Source organism: Fistularia commersonii, chromosome 9 (assembly GCF_037954325.1).
Source record: "Fistularia commersonii isolate RoL2024-O1a breed Wild chromosome 9, RoL_Fcom_v1.0, whole genome shotgun sequence".
NCBI lineage: Eukaryota > Metazoa > Chordata > Actinopteri > Syngnathiformes > Fistulariidae > Fistularia > Fistularia commersonii.
In genome coordinates, this window is record NC_141292.1 from 8,882,283 (window position 1) to 8,895,187 (window position 12,905).

At 40.4% G+C, this 12,905-nt stretch overlaps 1 protein-coding gene across 1 annotated transcript; it reads right to left on the reverse strand.

Annotated features, from left to right (window-relative positions):
• Positions 1–6,184: 6,184 nt before the first annotated feature.
• Positions 6,185–12,814, reverse strand: c9 (complement component 9). The gene is made up of 11 exons (XM_086152307.1): positions 12,685–12,814; positions 12,065–12,155; positions 11,535–11,685; positions 10,973–11,114; positions 9,830–9,968; positions 9,498–9,719; positions 9,184–9,424; positions 8,660–8,791; positions 7,632–7,807; positions 7,174–7,408; positions 6,185–7,083 (listed from the first exon to the last, which is right to left on the reverse strand). Exons 1-11 carry the CDS (start codon positions 12,756–12,758, stop codon positions 6,923–6,925), a joined length of 1,764 nt encoding a protein of 587 aa, XP_086008433.1. The 5' UTR covers positions 12,759–12,814; the 3' UTR covers positions 6,185–6,922.
• Positions 12,815–12,905: the final 91 nt, after the last annotated feature.

Sequence of the window (12,905 nt, forward strand, 5' to 3'; positions counted from 1 at the left end):
GGTTATTCCTCATTAGAATAGCACATATACATAGACATTGACATATAGGTATATGGTGCTAATAAGATATAAACAGAAAATACTTTGTACCACGTTTACTGGTTACCAATGAAAAACTATATAGTTTAGAAATATATAGGCTGAAATATCACTCTTTATAATGCTAGTTGAATGTTAGATACATGTAAGACCAAGCTTTCTTTCCAAACATAGCAATTTTTTATATAGTTTGAGCAATAAAGATGACAATGGCAGTTCTCGTCAATAGAGCCCACAAAATAATAGTGTGGCATTTTTGGGGTCTTTGTTACGAGAAGTAAAAGCCTGCCACTATGACTTTAAGAAATCCGGCCTCTGCCCCAACCATTAATAATTGTAATGCCTTTTTATTATTGTTGGGGATAATGAAGGATATGGGGGCCCCAGAAGATACTCTGCCCCAAAATGCTTTGAATTAACTTTTGGCACCGGAGGGAAATAGCAATGTTGTTTCTTTTTCCCATGCAGAGACAGAAAAGGGACCTCATTAAAATCGCCTCATCACAACTCAAACTGTTTTCCTGGCCAGCTTTCCCCCTGGCCAGCTTTCCCCCACCACACCCCGAATTCCTCCACCTCTAGGTTACACTGTGAAAATGTAGGGAGTTTCTTTTTTTTCTTCGATCGTAGATGCTTGTGAGTGTTTTCTCTCCCACATTGCACTTTTTCATCCGATGTGTCATGAAATATTTGCTGTTCGCTCAGAAATAAGACCCTGTTCCTCTCCTAAGCTGGCAAAAAATGCAGTGAAAGAACTTTTCCTCATAATGTCCCAGTGGAGCTTTGCAAAACATTTTTAAATCTGCTCCACTGCCAGACTGACTTTTTCCTGTTGAGGTTATTTTGAAACTCACAGTCCTGAGTAGAAAGAGCTGCTTCTAATTCAGTTGCAATGTCTACCTCACGCGAGTCGACGAGAAATGAAGCATAGAAAGGTGAAACAGCAACTATTCAACGTTGTTTTTCTAACTTTGGCATTTCTCCCTGCCATATTTCTTTATAATCCAATTAGAAAATTGAGCCCACATATGTTTTTTCTTTGCTTCAGCCACTTTACTGAGTTTTTTTGTACCAGAAGCTAATGCATATCCTTATCATTGACATCGGCAAACCGAACCCCTGCAACCGAATAATAGCAACCAGCATCTCTGACAAGTTTGATGTCGAGGCATCAGATTACATGTATTTGAAAACTAAAATGTAATGCCGTTGTATGAAAATCCGTTGCCACAGAGACATAAACTGACTAGACAGTGGAATTTGACACCTGGCTGAGAGAAATTAGGTGGTCGGACACTGAAGCCAATGAACTGACTATAAGTGAACTGAGGTTTAGCTGGCAAATGTTTTGATGTATCTTTGCTTTGCGCCAAGAAGATGTCATTTAGGTTGGCCCATTTACGGCATCATGGATTTATTACACTGGCAAGTATTTTCTAATCACAGCCTCTTTAATGTGCCAGTATCTGCTTGAATTCTTGATAGGATATGATTGATACACTAATTCAAAATATAAAAGAAAGATTTGCCAATGCTCATCAAGCAGCCCGAAGATCTTTTTGTCACTACCACAGAGGTGCACGAAGTTGAGCGGTACTCACCTCTCTTAAGCTGCCTTCATAGACGGTGCCAGTACTCTATAAACCACATTACCCAGGGGGCACTGATCGTGGTGTCAGCTTAAGTGAGCAGTGCAACCACTTGTGGATTAAGGCTGCATTCCATTCAAAGCTGGAGGTCGAAACTTTACAGTTGTAATGGTGGATTGCAGGCCGTGTAACAGGCCTCCGCAAACAACGGCAAAATATTTCCACATTGATGTAGATAAAGAACAAGTTTTACTATACAAGTGTGTTTTTAATGAATCAATGGGGATATACTTTATAGACTGACCTTTAAAGGTTTAGTCACCATTCACAGTGTATCGCGCTACGGACTCCGTCATTGAAGGGAAGCGATTCCTTATGAAGTTGAGGCAACAAATTTGGTCTGATGTCATCAGTAGGAACTTCAGCTTTGAGTGGTGTTCCTTTGTACTTTTTCAAGTAGGGTGTTGAAATGTCTGAATTTGGAGGTTGCGTGGCACAGAGCATAGAAACAAGGCCCGACTGGATGAATGTCCAGTGACCACTAACCTGTAGGGGTCTAAAAGGTCTCCGTGTATTAGCTTTTTACAGACAAATCAAGTTATTCTGAAGGGTTTGTCAGCTGCTTACATTAGCAGCAGACCATGAGTGACCATCAATATAAAATCACACCACAGTAAACAAAAAATACACATGATAGGCCTTTCGTACCATGCAATTTTTTTAAGTAAATAATATATATGATAATGTAGTACTAATCCAAGACTGATGAAAAAGCAAAACACTTTCACCTTTGAGTAAGCAACTTTTACATCCTAATCATCAGCTGTAACTGCTCATTGTGCTCATCTGCTCAGGGTGGATCCGTAAGTCGACTTAATCAGGCAAAAGCAGACGAAAAATATCACACAGGTCGCTCTTTTAGAAAAGCGATCTGTTTGAGAATATAAGAATGTTACATCATTCTAAATACAAACTGAAAATAAAAAAAAAACTTAATTCGAAGCAACCACTTGAAAACTGCACATGAATGAGCACTACAAGCGTTTGAGTAAATCTGAGAATACTGGACTCAGTATTTCAAATAAAGCCTTACATGGTCAATATTATTTATTTTACTTTATTTTACTTTATTTTATTTTTATTTTATTGCATAGTTACGTTTCCTCCAATTAGCATCCCTCTTGGCATGTCCGATAGAATCACTCATACCCACTGACATTTGCTCATTTGTTTGAGACCAAAAAACAAGCACAGGAAACGTCTCTATATTGAGAAAGGCAAAGCGAGTGGAGAAAAAACCGCAGTGACCCACAACAATTGGAGCTGAGGGTGCAGGGCAGTGGACTTGGGGAAGGTACTACCCTGGACTTTCAGCGAGGTGGGAAAGGTGGAGGAGGGGCTGATTTAGGCTCGGGAGTAATGGGGGGAAGGGTCTTGTTTGGGAGAGTGGGGCTCTGCTGGGTTGAATGTCAAGGATTTCAAACCTCCCAGCATAGTGATGCAAAGGGGAATATTTAATCCACCAATGAGGGTTTTCCAGGTTTTCTCTATTTGTCCCCTTTCTGCAGCCCAGCTAAAAAGCAATGTAAGTTTCCAAACAGCAAGGGAAGAACGGGGGGAGGGGGAACACAAAACATAGCTGACAAGGGACATAACTTCATTTCCACGGTGCTGGGACAGCTGTGTGGAGTAATCGGCCATGGCAGACCTCTAAAACTTCAATGCATTTAGTGACCCAGGGAAATGGGGAGGGGGCAACTCCAACTGTGTCCAGGCCTTTGGGAGTGCAAGGGGCTCCTTTCACACCATTTGAAGGGCTTTTGTTAAAAATGTATCCCTTACCTCCTTCACAGAAACAACAGAGTATGTGTTTATGAGAAGAGACGACAATAGCATGAATTTTCTCGGCAGCTACCGAACCAAAGATATAGAGGATTGTAGCTGTGATTTTATGTTTAACAGTTACCTGCATGTTCATTGACTTAGATACTTATTCAAATTCTGGAGGTAAGTTCTGCAAGGCTTATGTGAATAGACTAAGTGGAGAGCTTTTTGTTGAGACGTGTATCGCAAAAGGACCACAGTTACAATTGTTGATGAAAAGGAAACAAAAACAGTAACAGTTGTTAAAAGATCATAAATTCCCTCCCGAGGATTCAGACAGAAATCTATAAATGTCAAGTGTATCTGAAAAGTAGTGAGATATGAACAGTTCATCCTCAAAACAAATAAATGCCACTCTTAAATAGATATACAGCAAAACTAAAATATACCAAGCACAAAATTAAATTTGATTATTTTCAAATGAATCAATTTTATGAATGCTTCATCTTCAAAACAAATAAATGCCACTCTTAAAATAGATATACAGCAAAACTAAAATATACCAAGTACAAAATGCAATTTAATTATTTTATTCCTTTAGTTTCTGAGATAACGTTAAAATAAATCATATGTAGTGACTTTTTTGAAGGACAAATGTACATTTTGTTTTTGCATTTTTTGTTTACATTTTCTATCCGTTCCCGGGCTATTCAATTTTCATGGTCTCCACTTGTTTCTGTAAATTAGTTCTGCACACATTATTTCCAGCTTCCATCTTGAATGCATAATAAAGCAAAAAACCCTGGGCGTGTGTTTGGAAGTGATCAAACCCCCAAAGCATTAACATACAATAAATTTTGCTTTCAGCTATGACATCACTCAGAGCATTGGAATACTTTTTCTCCTCCATACGGAATATTCATTAAAAACATAAGTCTGTGATTCTCTGAGCAAGTTATTCCATCCACATTTAAACTTTAAGTGTTCCTTAACTTTTTAACTGCACATACGAATACATTTGACCAGAGAGAGCTGTGCAGTCTATCGATGGAGAGGGGTTCATTATTTTGTGCTGAGTGTTCTGTCGAAGACTTAGGAAAGAACAAAACATTTTGGGCTAAGATAATGGCTTGCTGTCGGGTGTGAATGAGGTCTCCTTGGAGCTCAATAAGGTCTGTAAGTTTTACTCCATTATGCTGACATCCCAAAGGCCAGGGGCCACCACCCCCAGTGGTTACCTCTCAAGTATGCATTCATCACCCCCCACTGCATGCACTCTTTTGGACGTAAACTCAGTTTCAATCCTCATGGGAGTTTATTTTCCCAGAACGACCTGGGGATGATATGCAATCATACCGGTGAAATCATATTTCAGGCCCCGTTGTCACTTTTGTTTGATATTTCGGTTCAAAAAAATCGAGAGGGGCTCTTATCAGAGCAGTCAGAAAGGGAATACATCGGGTTTCTTTGCCAATTTCCCTGACTCAGGTCTGTGCACATTCCTGAATGGTGTGCAAGGAGCAGAACACTCATTCCTGCCTCACCCGCTCACTGTTTGTTTAAGGCAAGCACCTCTGGCACGAGGGCCTCCATTTGGGCCTGTTGTATCAATGTTAATGGTTGCGTTTAAAAAGCCACAAGCAAACAGGGAAACAAAGGCCGCTAAGCCAAACACACATGCTACCTTCTTACCCATTGTCAGAGGAAATCTGCAAGCATTATTGTAATGATTTTACCACCAATGAAGGCTTAACTGAGTAGACGTTACTAAGTAGATAAATAAAAAGAAATAAAAAATAAAAAATGCGTATACATATATTTACATATATACATAAATCCATAGATTCCTGGCCTAGTCTTCAAAACAAGGAAATTTATTTTCTCATCAGGGGATCTAAATACATCATGGAACGAGGTGCGTGAGACTGATGAGACATTTTTTTCTCCCCAACCATTTGCATATGACGCGTTTTTCTGCACGATTTAGCAAGACTTAATAAGCTCCGTCTCAGATAATTTCTTTGTGTCAGGACAGCTACACTGTCTCCCAGGTACTGAATCTTATCCGAGTGCCACAAGATGATTTGCCCCCTGGGTTTTAACCATCCCTAATGTTTTCAAAACAACATAATGATATTAAAAAGTACGTTTTTATTTGCCATATTTTCAAGCCATGATCATCAAGTCGAGGGGCGACTCCCATGTGTGACTCATCCTGCAGCTGAATTCCCAGCATCGCAGATGTTCGATCAGGTTCTTACCTTATGATTCTCATTCCATTAGAAATCTGTATTTTCAAAGTGAGACTGAGCTGGATGATGTTGCTGCATTTGTTTTCTCTAAATTTGGTTCACCTTTTGCGAAATAAGTTGAAACTTTGATAATGTCTGCAGCATGGGTGTATGTGAGAATGAGAAGAAAGTTCCAGCGGTGCCACCTAAGAAAGTCAAAATGGATCCAACACCCACCGTCTCTTTGGTCATCCGTGTTTAAGTCCAACGCCCCCGCGAATCCCCTGCCCCGCATCCTAGCAGCGATGCATCTGGTTTTCATTTGCACTACACAACCAAATGGAATGTGCTTTTAAAATGATTTACTACCCCATCAATACATACTTTAGCTAACATGAAGTTAAGTGAACCAAAAGCCAAAAGATTTATGGTCTCATATTGAAAGAGAAAATTTTCATTTCAACCCAAATGTAGCTGCAATGCCAAACAAGACATGAGCACTTTTAAAAACTTAAAGATTTTTTTTTAATAGGAATACCAGATATTTTTTGATGAAAAGTAATCAGAAAGTTTTTACACGGCATGCAACTGGCTTTATTTTGTTCACGGTGCAGTGGAGTTTTAGGGTTCCAAGAAAGGAAAAAGTGGGGAACACAGAGTTCAGGACTATTTAAAACATGTTGCTATTTAAACAATGCCTGATGTGTCTTGCAGTTGTCAGTGTTCAACAAGTACACAAAGTAAACTACACTTAAGTTTAAACTACACTTAAGTTTCAGCTTAAAATGCAGTTTTTGCCAGAAAACATGGCGCAATACTGATTGTTGCTGAATGCATGATGCCAGCCCACTAAATATCTTTATGACAGGCTTTGATAAAGCGTGAGGTTTCCAACTTTGGTAATTGTGTCTCTCCTGAAAAAGAGACTCTTTCTCAGTGAAACTGCCTTTAAAATAAATGATTAGTAAAAAAAAATACGATAGTCTTCATTTCAGTGTGAACATAACAAGAATTCATATCAACAAGTGGCTTGATTTACTACAACTTTGAGTAAAAGCTTTAAAACAATTTGCTCAAAAAAAAAACAGCAGTTGTGTTTACAGAGATATCCAGTACTGGTGGCTCTGCTCTTGTTTATAGAAGAATTGAGTCTTCTCATTTGTATCTCCTGTGACAAAGCGTGTGTGCACAGAGTGTTTCAGTAAGAGGACGATGTTTGTTTTGTAGCCATTCGTCAGTTCAGCAGTACTCTTCGCTTTGAGTTGTGCCTCTGCAGCTGGCTCCGCTGAGTCCTTCTGTGTTACAGGTGCGAGTCCTGGTCCGTTTCCCTCCGCTGCAGTCGGACCAGGCTGACCAACACATCCAATTACCTTCTTGCTGAGCAGAAGGCCTTGCGGCCCCTAAAAAGTAATTTTTGAAAGTTATTTGTCTCGGTCCAACACACAACAACAAATAGGATTCTGATACGGTCCACTGATGCCTGAACTTACCTTGGTTATTGGCTTTATCTGCCTTTAAGTTCTGGCAGGCCAGGCCTTCATGGATATTGGAGCACAAGCAAATGCACCTCCCGTCCATCAGAGTAAGGGTGCCTCCGTTTTGGCAAGGCTTGCACTTGCACACGTTATACTCGGCCACATATTCTGCCGTGGCCCGCTTCAGGTTGGCTACCCTGGCGTTGGCATCAGGAATGTCCACTGGAACTAACGTATAAATGGGATCCGGCTGTAAAAACAAAAAGAATTGCATCACGATAAAACCCCAGAATTACAGACTTATATCTGTTCCAGGTTGCCTATGTTACTATTAGAACCCTGATATACATTTCCTTGTATTTTGGGGAGATCGATGGTGAATCCAGTATATGAGTGTCTGTTTCAGCGCCACAAACTTCATTGCTAACTGTGAAATAGCGTTTGAATTCTACCACCTTGGGTGAGATATCTACCTCACTGTGCAGCAGTGCAGGGGCATCGGCGACTGTCCGCGCCCATCCCTGATAGGTTGCAATGTCCATCACCCCTTCTTTATTCAATTTGGCCCGCATTGCCACAGCACTTTCGAGGGTGCCTCCTTTTACTGATGTCATCACCTTATCCACTACTGCTTTTCCTTCCTCCTCACCTGTGTAGCAAAAGTTGATCCGTTTTAGTGACATCACATAAAAATGGAGACCTTTCACATATCGATTAGTCTTTCCATGTTTTCACTGCTGAGCAACACAATATGTATGCAATGAACAAGATCTGAGGTTCTGATGACGTCATTGTTGTTTTATCATATCATTTTACTGGTATAAAACACAGGAGCCAAACCCAGGAGCAAGAATTATTTTAACTTATTTTGCAATAGCCTCATCTGAGCTTCTTGTCGTCCAATAGTAAGTCCAAAATGAAATTTTCCAGAAAGGAGTGATGTTTTTGGCATAATGTCTTACATTTGAGAATCAAACATATTTAATATTGCTGGGTTACTTCCATATTTTGGAAGGAATAGACTCAGGTGCCAATTTAGTTGATGTTGCCTCACCTAAAGTCATGTGTGAACTCGTACAGCTTCCCCACTTATTCTAGATAAGTGTGCTGGGTAAAGAACCCCCTAAAGGTTTGCAGTGTGCTCAGGGATTGAGGAGGGGAGATTCAAAAATGGGATAAAAAGGATAAAAAAAGGCAATTTCTATATGTATATATTTATAATCATATATAACCAAAATATATAACCAAAAGCTAATGGGTCATTTTATGTGAAAGTGCCTCATGCTCTCTGGGATACGCTGGTAAATTCAGCACCTAGAGCTATTCTCACAAGAATTTGACACTTGATGTATTAAAAAGAAATAATAAAATTGAATGAGCAGCCCGAACCAGAAACTCAGATCTGAGAAAAAAAAAACAGATTTGGCTGCTAGGGTTTGTTGCGTCAGTGAATCCTGCATGGCATCTGAAAGACTCAACTATGAAATGAATGAAATTTGACCTTCTGATTTTGTTCCCACGTCGCCACACTTGTCACGGTTGTAGTGTGACTTGCCGTCGGACACAGAGCCGCCGGAGAAGTCCAAGGAGACACCTTGCTTGACGCATTCCTGAACTGTTCTTTCTGTCAGATCTGCAAGATTCATGAAGCAGAGGGTTGAGCGACTGTTTATCACATCTAGACCTAGTTGACGTTTTGAATCACAACAGACAAGACAACATATTTTGACAGAACTATTGAACTATTTGGAGATGGAAATCCCAGCTGTCCACTTTTGGCAGATGCATGGAGAAAATCCTATGCAAACGGAATTTTGACATAGAACTCTGACCACAGATGTCACCGATGTTCAGTTGGCTTTATCTGGTTTTGACAGACAACATATCAATCTCGTTCGATGCCAATTTGCGGAAGGTGTTTCTTTTTTAACCCGTCGAAAATCTCCCACACTTTCACAACACAGTGGGAAAAGCCTGCTCGTCAGACCATGTGAGATGTGCATTTCGTTATCTAATCACACGTACTTTTCGTCTTGATGGCATCCCGGTTGAGAACGTAGATCAACTCATATTCACCACCGGTTTTTCCATTTTTTGTGTAGTGAGTCCCGTAATCCTCCAGGAAGGCAAAGTAGATTCCCTTCTCGTACTGCACCGGCAGAGATTTGACATGCTCAAGGAACTCCTCGGCCACTTGCAGCTCACGAGAACGCAGCCTGTAAGTGCTCAGCTGTACTCTGCCCTTCACCCTCATGAAGCTCTTGTTCTGGGTTTGCAGAAATGATCATCAGTGAAGACAGGTGTGTTTTAAAATGGCCAAATCTCTGTCTGACATTTACCTTAATGTTGCTGTATTCTGACACCTCCTTGATCATTGTTTCCTTCTTGTATTTATGATCCAAGGAGAATTTGTTTGGTTTTTCGGACAAGGTCTCCTCGCTGAGACTAAACTTGAAGGACAGTCCCGCATCAACTTTAACCTTCATTTCTCCCAGCATTTCCCTCAGTAAACTGTACGTGTCGTCAAAGATTTCTCTTGAAACTGTCTCATCTACAAGTGTCTGTAAGGAGAAGAAAAGACTTCGTCTCATCCTCCACAAATGCACTGATTTACTGTGTTAGAAATTGATTAATCAAGACTGAAACAAAATCAAATAGGGGTTCTACTGACCTGATAGTTGAACACGCCAACATTCCAGGGTATCCTGTCGTTCTTTTGGGTGTTTGGGTTCCTCACATGCTCACACCTCCCATTAAAGAAATCATTGTTGAAGGGGTTCATCCGGGGATCTGAGCCCAAGAGGTTGATTCTGTTGTCAGAGACGGAAAACACTTTTACATTCACCCAGCGACACCTGTTCAGGTGTAATTCATGGATTTCGAGGAAGCGAGGCGATACTCTTAAGTGGTTCTTAACCTTGTTGGAGGTACTGAACCCCACCTGTTTTACATGCGCATTCACCGAACCCTTCTTTATTGGATCGAGGATCGTTTTGTTGATGGGTACAAAGAACAGGCAGAGTAGCCTTTTCATCGAATCTGGCTCCCTTCACCTTGAATTCAGCAAGCGCTATGTTCTTGTAGTTCCCATCTCCATGCAGCTGAAGGAAGCCTTCCCCTAGTTTTGCCGGTGCTGGACTAGAATTGCTCATCTCGTCTTTGCAAATCATGCAGTTAGGACATCGATTCCAATCACGTTCCGTCATACATGTGAATCCGTATTGTATGTATTCTTCCGACCGCTTTCTTTTTTTGCCCGACATAATTAGTATGAAGGGATTAAAATATTAAGAAAGAAATCACATGACGTACCATCACGACAGTCACAAGTTACTACAACTGAGTGCGCCAAAATCCCTGTAGCAGAGATAGGCCAAGCTATGTTGCATGATCACCTGCAGCCAGTGATGTCATCACCAATGTGTGTCTTGATCTCTGCCGAACCCCTGAGACTGACCCACCGAACCCCTGGGGTTCGATCTAACCCAGGTTAAGAACCACTGCTCTAAGGCATTGTGAGATAACTGTGCTGCTCGTCATTGCGAGGAGTGGAGGAGCAGAAGAGAGAGAGGTTGATCACTTATAAAAGCAAGTAGAAAAACATAATAAATAACCGAAATTATATATAAAAAATTTGCAAAAAAAATAAAAGCATTATGTCCAACTGCATCATAAATTATAGTCATAGATAGATAGATAGATAGATAGATAGATAGATAGATAGATAGATAGATAGATAGATAGATAGATAGATAGATAGATAGATAGATAGATAGATAGATAGATAGATAGATAGATAGACCTTTATTCTCACCCATATCCTGCTGTTCTGCTTTGTTCGTTAGTGTCCATTATATTAGTACGACAAGGTTTACGTCCAGGGTCGCAGTCCTCATCAGACCCGTCCTCACAGTCGTAGTCCCCATTGCAGGTCAATCTCTTCTTGATGCAATAACCTGCACAGAGAGGGACTCTTTATCTGGCGGCTTACAATAGTCTGTCATCATCTCAGTGGTTCAGGGAGCTACGATTGAATATCCACTCTGAGCGTGATAGTGGAATTTGAGAAGGGGTGCTGAAAGGAGGGGAAACGACTTCACGGAACAACCTGCTGAGGATTTGTGAAATGTAATTATGGTAGATGCGGAATTAAAAGAACACAGTGCTATGATTCTTCTTTTTTTCTTTTTAAATCTGAACGTTTCCTTCACTAGTTAGTAACACGAGCAGCCCACCACGGCCTGAATTTATTACTGATGTTTCTTGAATTTACTATTGAACAGCCATGCTAAATTCAACATTCAGCAGGGAGAACGCTAGGGATAGAGTCTGAAATTCCAAAACAGAAAAAAAAACACTGAACGTTACAATTGTACCTGACTCGCACTGGAACTCTGTAGCCGAGCACGCGGGAAGAGGGGGTTCTTGACACACAGCGTCGGTCACGCAGAACTCTTTTTCCCCTATGGCCTCCTGGCAGGGCTCACCGTCAAACTGACCGAAGACCTCCACACTTCTGGAGCGCCTCTGGAGACCAGAGATAACAGCTTTTAAAGATTTTGTAAAAGCAGTTTATGACAGACGGCGCGGAACCACAGAAACAGAAACACTTATTGCTTGACATTTGAAGTATCACAGGCAATCTGCAGAACTCATATTAAAAGTAATGACAGCTTTAATTTGGAGATTTAAGGGCAACAGAACTTTCTACTTTTCACCTCTCTCCTCCTCCCGAGCTACTTTTCTGTTTGTGACACGGCTTTGTGGGTTGAAAATACATTTGAATCACATATTTAATGTACATGTAGACTTATTTGGCAGATAAAAGTAGAATATCTTCCATAATCTTATTTATTTTTCCAATTATGCTGTCATTTCAAGCACACCTCATGCTGAGGGGACTCACCTTGGTTTTTGTGCAAGGATTACAGGAGCTCCACTCGGACCAGCGGCCCCACATGCAGTTCACCGCTGGGGGGTCGGGTAGGATGTTTGCACTGAAGCAAACAGATAGAAGCATATTGATACCGATAAAGACTTTATCCATTCCTTTTCCCAGATTTTATTTTGTTTTTAAATCAGTATTTCACTATTTGAAACACTTGGCAATCATTTGTTCAGGAAATCCTTTTTACAAATCTAACTAACTAAATAAAAAAAAAAAACCCTTAACATAACCAACAATTTAAGCAACAAACAAACTAAATTCACACATTTAAATTTTCCCTACAGAACAATGGCACCCAAATGAAATGACAGTAACAATAATTAAATGGTAATGAAAATTAATATCACAAATCTTAAAACACACGCATATATTAAAATATTTGAGACTTGTGTATGTTACTTTGCAGAGAAATAAAAGTAAATGAACAGCTAATTATCACATTTCCTGAGTTCTGTGAGCAGAGGGGGCGTTTGTGTTGTTCCACTGCCTCTAAAAATGCACCAATCCACTCTTTTCTTCCTTCTTTCCTTTGAAATGAAAACAACACTATTGTTGTGTGAAACAGGAAATATACACACCTTCCTTCAGAGAGAAGTGCCAGTGTCACACACAGAGAACAGAAGCCCAGCTGGAGAATGGAGTTAGTCCTCATGATGAAGCTGTGAGAAGTCCTTTGGTTTCTGTCTTTGCCGCATCTTTAAACCCTCTACTCTGTCAATCATTAGCAAATTGCAAAAGAGTGATGTTTTTCCCGTCAATAGTTTGGATTTCAGGTAAAGCCATATTGATTTTGGGCTTG